Here is a 14,373-nt window from a genome sequence, read left to right as displayed (position 1 = left end):
GCTCGGGAGCCGGGGGAGCTTCCTCGTCGGCGTGAAGCGCTTTCCTGGCGGGAGCGCTGATCCTTTCCCCAGGCTGTTCAGCTCGCGCGGCCCTCGGAACGCGCTCACGACGCGGCCGGTGCAGCGCCCGGAGCCTCCGCGCTCCGCGGAACCGCCGCGGAACCGCCGCGGAACCGCCGCGGAACCGCCGCGCCGAGCTCGCTGCAGCCTGCGGAGCTGCGCGCCTGGGTCCCAGACGACTACTACTACTACTTCTTCTTCTTCTAGTTTATTTTTTTTATTTATTGTTCCCATTGTGTATAATGTCAGGAGAATATCAATTTATGATAAACTGATATTTCTGGAGCTCTGRTCCTTCGCGGGAGCTCTCCTGGTCGTTGTAGGCTACGCTATTTGCAAAACTAGCATTTTTCTCAAGATGTTCAAGCTCAGCAGTTTCTGTCGGTTCTATTGGTTCAAAGTTAGAAAATACCTGAAGCTATCTTGCTGCTTGCAGGCTATTATTTTACAATTTGTCAAATTATATGAAAGCATGATATTCATTATATGCCCGAATAGCATGTTGTTATACCTATTGCTTTCTTTCATCATCTCAGTAAGGGAACATGTTCAAATGCAGAAACTGCAGCTTAAGTTATAAATGAAAACTGACAAGTTTCAGGCTTTGTAGGGAGAACTCATCCATCCATTTTGAGAGGCTCTTCTCTTATTTATGAGGCTAGATTTATCCATATGTGTGCTGTGCTGGAAACGCGGATATCATTTGTAAGGCTTTGCACTTGTACTGGGTATGGAATGTAAAATGTCATTAACAGTAAGCATTGCAAGCTAGATGAAGGGCTTTGTGAAGTGAAGATGGCATTGAAATATTAGTTCAGTTATTCATTTAAAAATGTCTTGTTCCCTTAAAATTCACCATTTTGAAGGGAAATGCCTTCTGTAGCCGGCAGAAAATACTGTTAGCTATGTAGTAATATGTGTGTTTTGTCCTAGAAGATTAAAAAAAAAATATATGAACTCTTTATAAGGGAGATCTGTCCTTTTTTTCTGTCTTTTTTTTTTTTTTTTTTTAAGGACCTGATACTGGATCTGATTTTTCTGATCTGGATTTTTCTAATCCACCCTTTCTAACCCACCAGTCTTGGCAAGTAGAGACAGTGGTAACACGATGTCAAATTAACTGGATGGTAAAGAGGCATGAGAAAGGAGTATAAGGGAACAGTTTCCTGTTTAGTTTAGATAATGCCAAGTGGGAGCTATTAAATTTAATCTTTCACCCTTCATTCACCAGTGTTGCCATACTTCCTTACTAGAACTCCAAAGTATCTTCTAGTGTACGCCTTCATCCAAACCTCCTCCTTAACACAGTGCACAGGACTCTCCTTAGCATCCCGAATTTTTCTGAAAACTTTCTTCTGCTTTTTCTAAGACACCTATGCTTCTTACTGTTGGTATGCCTTATGTGGTTGCCTCTGACAGTCATACTGCATGTCAAAGAGTAGGTATTACACGATATGTTCCTGAAGATGTAACATTTTTTGTTGGCATTTAGAAAAAAAATCAACAAAAAAGTAGCAATAATAATAATACAGGAGAAAATTTTCTCTTATCTTTTTTCTTTTCAAATGTTGATATAAAATCAGTTGACTAATAAAGTAATTATGCGTTGCTTTGTACTGCTTATCTGATTTTAGTCTGCAGTTATAACTTTTAAAAAAAAAAGAATAAGACAAGTTTTCCTTTAAAAGTAAAATCCTACTTTTAAAATGGGAAGTGGCACTCTAACTGTACAATTGCAACAAAGGTAAATTAAGCAATTTGAGGTAGAAATGACCATCATTTGTCTTTTGTGCCTGATTACCCTCTGAGCATAACAGTTTTACAGATTATACCTGCAGATTAACTGACTCAAGTTTATTTAAATTTATTTAAAAGCCCAAGCTAGAAAATATTCTTTTTTCCTCAAGAGCAAATTAAATCTTTTCAATTACATCTTAATATTTTTCAAGAGATAAGAATAATCAGATGACTGAAGCCTATAACTTGTGCCAATAATTGTATAGAGCTACTTCCAGCCATATAAGGATTACTTCCATAGTTTTGGGAAAATCATTTAGGTCTTCTGTGCCTTATTTTCCACAAAATGTACAGTGTTATATTATTAACATTTAGGGTTACAGGTTGCTGAGAACTTAATATTGTATATAACTTATATACTCTACGTTTAACGTATATGTATATCTTATATACTCTACGTTTAACATATATGCTTATGTACTTTGTTAAACCTATGTTAAGTGTGTGTGTGTATATATATACTTTATTAAATTTAAAAAGTTAGTATTTCATTATTTGATATTAAGAAAAACTTAAGAGCCTACAGATGGGAAAGCTTTTGTTATTTTTAGTTTTTCTCCCTAACCCTTGGTATTGGTTTTATAATTCACCTCTCTTTATTATTAAAGAAGTTTGCTTTTCGTTAGAGCTGTGGTTTAAACCTACTTTCGTCAAAGTATCCAAATTGCCTTTCTTCCTGTAGGGGAGTCCCCCCTCTCCCCCTCACACCCCCCCCCCCGCCCACCCGCTATCTGCTGATTCCTACGTGCTTATGTGATACAGGATTGTTTGGCAAAAGTTTTCAGAGTTTCTTGGAACTGCAGTCATGGGACACTRTTACTCAGCAATGGACTGGAAAAGCAAGCATTTCCTCCTTTGATAATGCCAATTAAAATGAGGAGAAGAAAGACTTCTGTTGGCTGGAGTACTTTGCTCTTTTCTTTCTGAGCTGCAAAAAGGCATTTTATTCTTTTTGAAAACTTTATTAGTGTGGACAATCACATTTTGTCCGTTGCCAAAAATGAAAAACTCAGCTGTTGAGTAATAGTTTTCCTGAATATTTATGAGAAATTCATTGTTAAAGTAGGCTCTTTATTACTGGATGAGCAGTAACTGCTTCCGGTAAGGTCACAAAACAGTTTCTATTCTAGCTTATTTGTACTTATTGCTTAACTTCTAAGGCTGAAATTTTCCATGTTTAATCTTCAGAAGCTTATTTTAAAGAATGGTCAGTCATGTATATGAGAATGGAAGAAAAACAGCATTGTAAAAAGTAGCAGCCTGGATAATGAGGCTTGGAACTGAGTCTAACTTAGCCTGAACACAGTATAGTATAATATATAKAKAGAGAGAGAAAACACACTATAGATAGACACACTATAAATAAATATTATATGTATATGTAAAATATATGTGTATATATAATATGTATATATGTACCTATATGTCTATTATGTCCATATTTATATAAATACATACACATCTATATATTTATATAAATAAATATATAGACACTATAAAAGAAGTGCTAGTTCTTGTAAATGTGTTGTAGATATTAAGATTCTGTTGCTACATTCTGCTATCTACTTATCTACATAAAGTTCATCAATAAAAGGCATAGAATTCTTTTAAAAAAAGTTGGGTTTTTTTCTGTGCCTTACTCAGCTGTGAAAGATTCTGACTGTTTTCTACATTGTGTTTATTGTAATTGACAACAAATTTTCAGCAGCTGTTCTTGAGAGTCTTACCAGTTTTTGAGGAGTGGTATTTGAAGGAATATGGCTTCAGCAGCATTCTTCTGTGTCTACACACTCTTACATGTGTACAGTGCCCACATGCATATTTCCAAAACAACATTAAATTCTTCCCAAGCTAATCACTTGAAGTTTATACTACAGCAAAGTTGCTGATCCCTCAGCTGATTCCTTTTGTCTGGTGCACTGGTGAATCTCAAATCCGGCAGAAGTGTCAGGAGTTGTTCTGCTTTTGCAGTTAGGTTAGTAGTAGAGGGTACTCAATCACCAGCAACAAATGTTTTTATGATTTCTTCTACTTCAAAATCTAACAGAACTTATACAGAAAGCCAAAAACCTGTCTCCAGTCAGAAGAAATCTTCTGAGAGTTTCTATCCTCTTTACTCAATCGCAAAGGGAATTGTGAGGTTTTGAAATCAAAAATACCGTACCACCTGGGAGCTCTGTAGATGTAAGCGGAGCAGCTGTAGCAGATGAGTTAGTAGGTGTAAGAACACTGTGTCCAGGCTTGGAGACTAGAAGATACCCAAAGTATAAGAGGAACAGATAAAAGCATTTTATGTCAACAGCTGATGCATTTCTGAACAAGGTTTATCCCTCTTTATGCTGAACACAAAGTCGTGGTCAGTCCATATTAGTGAGTGTGACTTTACATATAAATTTATCTAGTTATCAAATACTCACACCACATACATTTCTAGTGATATGCAAGTTGGTAGCCACATTTAATCCTGAGTAGAATCTTCTACCAATTGGCTACTTTGTGTCTTCAGTAAAATTGGGGGGGGGGGAGAGAAGCTGTTTAAATGGATTATTTCATCTGGTTTCAGTTTACTTACTGAACTTCACTATGCTTCAAGAATTGCAGTATATAAAAGCTGCATGATTTTCTTTTTCTAAAGTTGTGCTGATGTCTCCTATCCTAACTATGTGTATGTTATACAATATCTACTTATAATTTTAATAAATTTGCATTCTGTTTGCATTCTGTGCAGAGGTCTTTGCTCAAAACTTTTTTTAAGAGGTTGGGAATTCTCAGAATCTAGGGTAATAGTGACAGGACAAAATTCCACTCAGTTATCTGAGTGGAATCTTATGGTTCTAGTAACATGTTGATTGTCAATTAATTGTTTTGATCCAGTGCTTACTCTTTTACTATCTCACGTACGAACAGCACCTGTTTGTTTTTGTTTGTTTTGTTTTGGTTTTTTTTTTCTTTTTTTAGGGGGGGGATTTTTTTTTTCCCTTAAGTACCTGAAAAGAGTAGGCCCACAGCAGGTGACACACTATTGTCCTCTGTAACTGCCTTTTTGCAGAAAAATCTTCTAACTCAATTGCTCTTACTCTCCTTCAGTTCATATTGTTCCATGAACGAACTTTAGGCGGATCAGACACTACATGGGATCTTAATCCTGACATCTAGCACAGTGCTAGGAAGAGCTACAGCCCTCCCTCAACTAAGACACTGATGTAAGCTTGTAATGTTTTCTGTTGGCAGAATTTCAGCACAGCTTGTTCTGCTGAACCTGACCAGTGTCAGTGATGGCAAGAAACCCAACTGCTTCACTGCATACCCTGTGGATCCTTTTCTTTTTGTGTGCAACAAATGCAAGTACGTTCATCAGTGTTTTAAATTATTACATTGAAGTTATCAACGGTATCTTACCATGATTAAGAATAACTAGTAGACAGCATTATTACTATCATTAATTGACTTGAATAAATTGTGTAACTATGTGCATCAGAGAGATTCATATATTAGAATAAATTCTCATCATCTCTTTTTACTGACCTTTTCCATATTGACTGTAAGAAATAGTTTCTGCTTCTTGCAGATTCTTGAGATTTGGAAAGTCATCCATCTGCTCCCCGTTATCTGATCTATATTGGACACCTTGCTGCAAACAGGCTTCTCTGCAATGTCCCAGGGACATCTCTGTAAACATCCCATAAGATGGAAAGCCCATTAGTGTCTCATCTGCTTATTTTCATAACTGCCACTGTCACCCATGTGAGCCAAAAAGAAATCATCAGCAATAGCTCTTGAGGGAGCTGTGCTCATAAAAAGGAGGGTGAGCCTGTAGACCTGCAGTCAAAAGGCAGCTGTCTGCATGCATTCTCCAAAGTATGTAGAGCTATTAAGCTGGAAAACTTAGCTGACTGGATTTGAATAAATTTTGCAAGCACTTGTGGTAAGGCATTTCATACTGTGACTGGTGCTTGTACAGGGGCAGATGACTGACGTGTAGTGATAAGCACGTAGGACATCATATCTTTTGGTCTATCAAGATGTATATTCACATTAAGTCTAAGTGCTGCTAGTTACTTAATGGTTATTCTCCTACGTTTACCTGACAGGAGTATGAAGAAAAATATGAAATCTTTTTTCCTTATCTTTTCTGATATTTCATTATAAAGAGAAGTTAGATTTACAAAATCTTATCTTCCAGGAACATGTCTTATTCTCTGGAAAATCAGTTTATGTTTTACTTTCCAAAGTTTTTAAGTAGCTACACAATAGTCTGCTTTCTTTTTAAGAAAAGCAAACAAAAACAGAAAAAAAGAAAAAACAAAAATAAGTTATACCTTAAAAAAAAAGTTTATTAGCTACTTCCTTGTGTACTATGAGTTCAGAACATGCTGATGATACTGGAGGGAATTTTGCAATTTGAATTACTGAGAATGATCGAGCTTTGTAAGTGTACATTGGCTGGGTCATTTGATCTAGGTAGTCCCAGATATTCTATAAATTATCAAGTTTTAATTTCAGATTACCGCGTTTTAAGTTTCTTCATCATGTTGTTCTTGCTGAGGATGAAAAAAGAAGTCCATTATTTCAGTTCCCTTTTTCAACTACATGAACTGAAAGCAAACTTTGTACTGCATGTGGTTTCAAAAGGAAATTTTTAAATATCTGAGGTTTACAAAAATGTCATACCAAAGATGGAAAAGGGAAAAGGTCACAGGAGAAGAACACAAGGAATAGTTTAGAATGCAGGAAAGACATGAGGACACTAAAAGGCAAGGTAAAGTAAGGTTGTAAGCGGTCATAACAGCACAACAGGAAGAACTTCGTGTAATTCAATCATTAACACGCTGAAAAATAACAAAGTCCCATCTTTAAAGGGCTCAACATTTAGTAGGTCTTTTAAAAGCCCATTTTCAAGTGGAAAAATAATAAAAATGAACAGTAAAAATATAAATAGCAATACGAATATAAACAACAGTAACAAGATAAATAGATAACATTTTTTTAAAAATAAATGAGCCATCTGACTGCTAGAATATTGCAGACGTTTAATCTTTAACTTGCTGCTCTTCTGATGGGTTTTTTGTTGTTGTTTTTGAAGAATCATGGGCAATGCAGAACAAAAGGGAACTAAGTGGGGTACTGCCATTCAGAAAGTAATTAAGAGTGCTTGTTTTTATCTACAAGATAAAAATCTATCCTTTATAACTAAAATGGAAGAAGACACTATTTTAATATTTTAACAATAATGAAAGCAGGAGCTACAGGCAGTTCTAGGTTTATAATCAGGCAATATACCAGAAAAATTAATTATGATTCTTGCAGAGTTTAAAAATGTTTCCTTGAATTTCTACTACATTTTCATTTGCATAATGAGTGCTACTAATATTATTGGGATTACTCAAGTGATCCCGAACTGCTTGGTAATCAAGTTTTGTGGGAGGACTTTTTAAAAGGGAAGTGAAAATGATATATAGTAGTACTAAAGAGTACTAAACAATGAACTCTTTCTTTGAATCAAGTTTCTGATGAAGTGACACTGGGCCTTGTGGTAGATCCAATTCTATCTGAGCTGTCATTATGCCCACTAAAAGGTAGCTGATCAGCATGTTTATCTGCAGATGTTATACTATCTCAAAATACGCAGAAGTTATATTAGAAAAAGAAAAACACAAAGGGACCACAAAAAAAGAAGAAAAATAGGAAGAAAATAGTGAAACTTGGTACTTTTAACAATAAAAGTTCCTGCATGGAAGGAATAATATGAAATACAGACATTCATTGGGATGAAGAAGCCTGCAAAGCAGCAGTGTCTAAAGGACCTTACAGGATGTGAATCAGTGGCAAATTAGTCTTGATTTTGCAGTATAAATGACAAGAATAAAGTCAGTCATGTGCTGGGCTATGTGAACAGAATTATTTGTGTACTRTACAGAAATTAAGTCACGTCTTTATATGGCTCTTATGTAACTGCAGCAGGAATACTTCTAGCAAAATCTCTTAAGAAACTCACGATCAGAAAAATATCAATAAATAGGATGCTAGCAACCGAGCAAATTTTTATGAGGGAACTGAGATATAAAGAAGGATAGAAATAATTAGATCTGTATGACTTGTGTAAGAAAAGGGAGATACTGTAAAGTTTTACAAATATCTGAAAGGTCAAACATGGAAGAAAGGAAAGAATTGTCTAGAATGATAAAAGTAATAGTAATTTCTGACAGCTTCATTTAGAAATGATCACATTTCAGTACCGTAAGTTTGGTACACTGTTAGTTCTAGTAACAGCACAATCTTAATGTCACATTACTGTTTCTGCTCTTTGTTTCACGATGCAGACATATTAAATAATGGGAAAATGGGGCTGGAAAGGATACTGAGGATTGTGTTTCCCATTTCTCTTTCCAGTTCTATCAAAATTGATTTGACCAATGTTTTCTTGTTGTTCTGAAAGATCACCAGTAAAAGAGATAGCAAATGCTAATAATGTTGGAGTACAAGGATTTAGGGCTTTTTTGTGCCCTCTCAATGCCCAGGACGATGTGACTCTGAATCTGATCAGAACTCTGAACACTGTCATAAGAAATAAATATACAAAACATAACAGGAAGTACTGAATGAAATTAAGAAAGCTGTATACTAGATGAAAATCTGTGACAGGAAGATCCTCTAGGCTACAGGGAACTGTTTCGGGAAGACAGAGGGCTGTTCACACAGGAGGCTTGGAACCAGAGTAGATAAAGTGCAGATAAATGCCTTTAGGCAGAGATCTTGGTCTGACTCTGTCAATTATCTGAATTTTGAGTTTTGAACCTTGTGTATTTAACACATGGGATAATGCTGTTTTAAAAGTTGGTGTGTTTTAGGTAGAGCGCATCAAGATCAGATTTTCTGTGCCTAGCAGTCTATATTAGATGAGTTGTGCTTTTTTATTTCAGTATTTCTACTGCAGACCTTCAAAAACTTAGAGGTGGTCTTCACCTTTCTGGAGATGCTTGTCATACATCTCTTTCCATTTACCCAGAACATGAGAAATGGCTGTGCTTTCACTTCCCTTACAAGGAGTTGATCACTCTGTTTAGAGGAAAGGATTTTATGTTCCCGCTGAGTCTGATTTATTCTTTTGATTCTTCTGTTTCTTACTGTGTGCTGCTTCTCCCTAGTTATGGCTACAGGACATGTACAGGAGTTTGCGTGCTTCACTGACTATGCCGAAGAACTGGTTTGTCACTGGAAAGTACCCATGCAGACAAAATGCTCCAAAGAATTCCTACTCTATTACAGGAAGGAATTTTTGCCTGTGCAGTAAGTGTTTATTAAAGCATTCCATTATCATTGCTGAAAAGAGGAAAAATGAGATGCTACTATAAACAGCATGCTGTATTCACTGGAGCACTCTTCTGCAGACTTCTTTGCACTCTTAGTACAGAGGAGTGATCAAGAGTTACTTGTAGGAGTGCTAGGGCTTGTGTAAGTTTACCTGACCTTTGTTTCAGGAGAATTTTTACCTCCTTCAGAAGAAACTTACCTGATCTACTGTCTGTAGCCTGTGTAAAAGGAACCCTTACCTAGAATCCAAGTGAAATTCTCTGCATACAGTGTAACTCCTTGTTCATGCACAGACTGTTTGCCCCATTTCTGCAACACAGGGAGTCTTCCTGTCACTTCCTACAGAGAAAGACACATCTGGGCTCTTCTTCTTTCCATATGATTTCTCCCCAGAGACATTCAGATAATCTTGGGGGGGGGGTTGGGTTTTTTTGTTTTTGTTTTTTTCTGCAGTATAGTAAAACTGTTCCCATACTAACAGGCAATTAATCTGCTCTTTCAGAGGCTAAAGTGTGACAAACGATGCTTTTGGTTTTAATTTTTCCTCTTGGGATCAATCCTTAGTTTTCCATCAAGTTTTATACTAACGCAGTACAGATAGCTGATGAGTGTTTGGGGATGGATGGGTTATTTGAGGATTTGGAGGATAGTTCTGTTCAGGGTTGTTTTGGCTAAATACTTCTAGGAATTAAGGTTGTTTGTCTCAAAGTATACTAGCTCTACACACTGGGATCCTTGATTGCATATTTTGAAGAATAGTGTGTGTAACACTATGTAAATATCACATAATTTTCTGTTTATTTTGCAGAAATGTTTGTGTCCCTGAGAATGGAAAAGAGAGTTCTACATGTACTTGCACAATATATTCTGATTATTTTGTATCCGGCCTCACCTATATTCTAGCTCTGCAGTTGAATGGGACTGATATATGGAATTACAGTGTTACACCAGCCTTGGTTGGTAAGAAATTATTTACTTTGTTACCAGGACATCTGGTTACAGGCTTTGTAATTCTACCTAACTCCTTGTTAATGTTGCTTGAAGAGTTTTTCCTTATTGGAGATGAAAAATGCTCTCCTGGTACAAATCAAGTGTTCATTTGGCTTAGTAACCTGATTCTGAAGCAGATTCTTAAGGAGAGAATAAAAGAAGTGGGGCAAGGAGAGAGTGATTCTTCCTCTAGCTATATCATCTCAGCTTCTAGCAATCACGAGATACATAAGATATGGATTAGCCGTATTTTTAGCATGTTTTACTTGTGGCTGTAGAAGATGCTGAGGTGGCTGAGGAATGTGCTACTCCTAGTCTCTAGGAGGAAACTAGATTACCCCTGCTGCAATTCTACTGTTTCTCGCTGTCATCCTCCTTGATTTTTTTCATGCTGGTTGAATCATCCCCCTGAACAGAGGTTTTCACAGTTGAAATTACTGTTGGATTTCACAGTTTCATTACTGTTGGATTTTAACAACCAATGATAAAAGTTAATGATTCTTGTCTTTCTCAGGACAGAGCATAGATTTAGTTTGTAGCTGTCTTTACAAGCATCTAGTTTGTTTAGAACAATGTTTCATCTTAAACACTCAGGAGAAATCATTCAAGTATCTTAGGCAGGTATTCATCTGCACCAATGATGTGGTTCATTTCAGAATACTTGATGTTGCTTCTACTCGTCAGCAGAATAAGCAGGAACCTGCATCAATCTCAACGAGACAGTTAGCTAGAATAATCTGACTGAGAAGCTGTCAGAAGCTTTGTGTGTACCCCAARGCATAGCTTGCTTCTGTGAGGGCACAGATTAACCCCATTTTTCCATTTTGGAAGATGTGTTCAGTGTACCATAAAGTAGAACTTAAAATGTTCAGCTAACTTCAAGACCCAATGCTTGTTAATGACACCTTGCAGTTATTCTGCTTTGTCCTTTATATACTTGTACTAGAGCATAGTGAAAAGGGCTAAATGCATTGACTGTGATGAGACTCTGGTCTCTGGCGAGTATTTGTCTCTCTGCTTCTCTCCGTCAGTGCTTTCCCATTGCAATTCTCTTCTTAATTGTATTTTTTAATGTACAGTTAAGCCAAGGGCCCCCAAAAATCTTGCCATTGAGAAAGCTGAAAATGGTAATTTCAATCTGAGCTGGGAAGAGAGCTATACCCCTTCATCCCTGCTCTCCGGACAGCCGGTGATCTATGAAGTAAAATATTGGAGCAAGCAGGACCCCACAGAGGTAAGAGACGGACAGTCTCTTCATTCTCTATCTCTGCAGCTTTCAGGTTTTAAAAGTCCTTTAAAAAATCTTAATAATGAAATAATTATAAAGCTCTTTAATAGTGTCAGGGCCAGCAAGGGCAACTCACTGAGCACACCCTTGCCATGGTCACTTTGCCCCAGGGAGATTCAAACTGGACTTTAATGGGTTGAAACTCTCTTGCCTTGGCTGTGGCTCTCAGTAGGTTGGGCAAAAGATTCAAAATACAACAGTTCTGTTCCTGGACCTTCATTATGCTCCTTGGGCATGAGGAAGCTTGAGGCAGCCCATGACTCTGAGGCACACTTGAGGCATTTCAGTCACTGTCCAGAGTACTCAGCACTTTAGGACCAGGCTGCTTCTGGAAGGGGAAGAACCTGCATAATAGTATGTCACAAATGTTACCCAGTAATGACAGCAAAACATAGTATCACAGCAGATACATACAGTCATTCACCTGCTCATTTGTGAAAGGTCACTGAAGCACATTAGTATCTAATTGCTGCCACCAACCTTTCATCCCATAAAAAAATCAGAATGAACTTTCTCACTTTCTTTTCAGGTTTCTATAAAATCAATTAACTATCAGACAAAAAGCTTTGAAATTCTTGCAAGCTCTTTGAGGAAAGGATATGATTACATTGTAAGCATACGGTGTAACTATACAGACTACCCAGCCTACTGGAGTGACTGGAGTGACAAGGTTGAATTTCACTATAGTAAGTACGGTTACAAATAGTGGCTTGGTGAAAGGATAGTGTACTTTTATAAACTGCATTTGCATGCCCTCCTGCCTCTTATTTATTGGAGGAAAGAGCATACTGGTCTTTCACACATGCTGAACGCCATTCCACTGGCAGCTGTATATGTTCTGATGTTTGTTTGAAGGCTTTATTTTATATCTAGCATTATTTTAAGGAGCAAAAGAAGAGCAACAGATATGGTATTCGTAGTACTAGTATTTATAAACACATACACCTGTAAATGTATATGTTTATTTAATAGATTATCAAGTAACAACGAAAGACATTCTGCAGATGGCTGTTCCTGTATCCTGCATACTGATCATGGCAGTAGCTGTAACTTGTTACTTCTGTTTTGCCAAGTATGTATAACACTATTCGAAGGTGTACAGAGTAGCAGTTCACACAGATATGGGTATTGCTGTAGACTGGTTGAATGTCCAGAAATCTAATTATTTGTTTTTCCTCTGCATCTTTATCTCAGACTCCACAAGCAAATTTTTTATAAACATGAATTAGTTGTACTCTGTCATTTTCTGAAAGGATAAGTGAATGTTCTCTGTCAGTCTTATTAAAATGGGTTTGTTATGGTATCCGAAGCAAACTGCAGTTTTGGAGTCTCATTTTGGTGCCCCAGTCTTTGCTGGAATCTCAGTAATGATGGTTAAATGTCTGTATTCCTTTTTTTCATTTTAATGGTAATATATGAAATCTGTAATATCTGTTTCTCCCATCTTTTCATACATGGTTAGACAAACATGTGGCTGTGGTTGCACAGAATAGATATCACCAAATATATAAATATCTTTGCACTAGTTTAATGAAAAGTAGCAGTTGTAGATGCACAGAAGCAGCACTTCCTGTTACTGAAATGCAGACAGCTAGGAGGGAGAGCAGAACAGAGGAAGGAAATGTATAGAGATCACGTCAAAATGCAGTGAAAACAAACAATTTTCTTTCTTGCCTTACAGAGTGAAGAAGGAATGGTGGGATCAAATCCCAAATCCAGCCAAGAGTCATTTGGTTGTAAAAAATGTCAAGGTAATTTAAGGGCTTTGCAGAAAATGTCTTTTACTGATCACTAAAAACAGATTATGTAGTAACTGCTATTGGCCTGCCTTTGTAGAGGATACTAAATAAAATTCACGTGTCCTAAATCTTTTCTATGTCTTTATCAGTTTTCAGTTTTGTGCTACATTGACGAAATTAAGTTCCCTTTCCATGATTTAATGCAGAGTCATATGGAAAACCAAATGTAAGTAAGATTAAAAAAAAAAAAATGCTGCTTTACAGCATAAAATAGTTTCCTATTATGTAAACATTAACTGTACTTTTCTTTTGATTCCCCGAAACAGAAGTTGCAAGAACTGTCTGGCTCAAAGTTTGTCAGGCCAAAGCTTCAAAGGAAAAGATAGCATCACAAATGTTGAGAAACCTTGCAGTTGCCACAGCAAGTCTGGAGACTGGTTCTCAAAAGGGTATGGTGCTGTTTTAACCCCTGAGACGATTCTGGTTGAAAAGTCTCTTGAAATCTGCGAATGTTTAACAGACACTGAGGCTGAGAGCCAGGAAGAGCCTCATGACCGGGTCACCATGTTTAAGCCTTGTGAGGGCAGTGCCAGTACTTTCGGGGAGCACATTGAACATAATGAGGCACTAGCTAACATGTTTGTTAAGATCCTGGCAGATGAAAACAATACGCAAGGCAATAAAGATACAGACATCATCACAGACGAGAATAAAATCTTTGGGAGACTTGAGTCAGAAAACACATTACAGCAAAATCCAAAAGAAAATGCAGGCCAGCATCAGCAGCCATGTGGTATTTTTCACACAGACTCTCTTTTCTCCAAAATTTCGCAAGACGACTACAATTGCAGTACAGCCAGTAAGAAGTCAGCACGATCAGAAGAATCCTTTGAATCTGGCTATCAAAGCTCCATCACAAATTCCGCCTCTTTGGAGGCAGGAGATCCTCTAGATACGCTTGACCAAAGCCTTTTTTCATGCAGTTCAGAAATTCAGCATGACTCGTCTGTCCTGCTTCAGGAATCACCAAATGAATCAGCCTTTGAGATTATCAAAAACAAAATAAGCAACTCTGCACACAAGAGCTTTGATGCCCTCGTGTCTCCACCCGCAGAACCTTGTAGCTCTGCATACAAGAGCTTTGATACCCTCGTGTCTCCACCCGCAGAACCTTGTAGCTCTGCATAC

At 37.3% G+C, this 14,373-nt stretch overlaps 1 protein-coding gene across 2 annotated transcripts in view; it reads left to right on the top strand.

Annotated features, from left to right (window-relative positions):
• The first annotated feature begins 4,574 nt into the window (after positions 1-4,574).
• IL4R (interleukin 4 receptor) overlaps positions 4,575-14,373 on the top strand; it is an 11,180-nt gene continuing 1,381 nt past the window's right edge. The window contains exons 1-9 of one of the 2 annotated variants that reach the window (XM_085309859.1): positions 4,575-5,202; positions 9,003-9,144; positions 9,977-10,128; positions 11,238-11,392; positions 11,976-12,132; positions 12,419-12,518; positions 13,128-13,197; positions 13,335-13,411; positions 13,512-14,373. The exon at positions 13,512-14,373 is cut by the window's right edge and continues 1,381 nt beyond it. In XM_085309859.1, coding sequence (XP_085165985.1) covers positions 5,133-5,202; positions 9,003-9,144; positions 9,977-10,128; positions 11,238-11,392; positions 11,976-12,132; positions 12,419-12,518; positions 13,128-13,197; positions 13,335-13,411; positions 13,512-14,373 — 1,785 coding nt within the window. In that variant the 5' untranslated portion in view covers positions 4,575-5,132. Of the gene's footprint in view, positions 5,203-9,002; positions 9,145-9,976; positions 10,129-11,237; positions 11,393-11,975; positions 12,133-12,418; positions 12,519-13,127; positions 13,198-13,334; positions 13,412-13,511 lie in introns of those variants that run through there. The other variant, XM_085309860.1, reaches the window with a different exon arrangement.

This window comes from Rhea americana, unplaced genomic scaffold, assembly GCF_003343005.1.
Source record: "Rhea americana isolate MKP2758 unplaced genomic scaffold, rheAme1 scaffold_305, whole genome shotgun sequence".
NCBI lineage: Eukaryota > Metazoa > Chordata > Aves > Rheiformes > Rheidae > Rhea > Rhea americana.
Note: the sequence above shows the minus strand (reverse complement) of the source record. Positions and strands in the feature narration are given on the sequence as shown.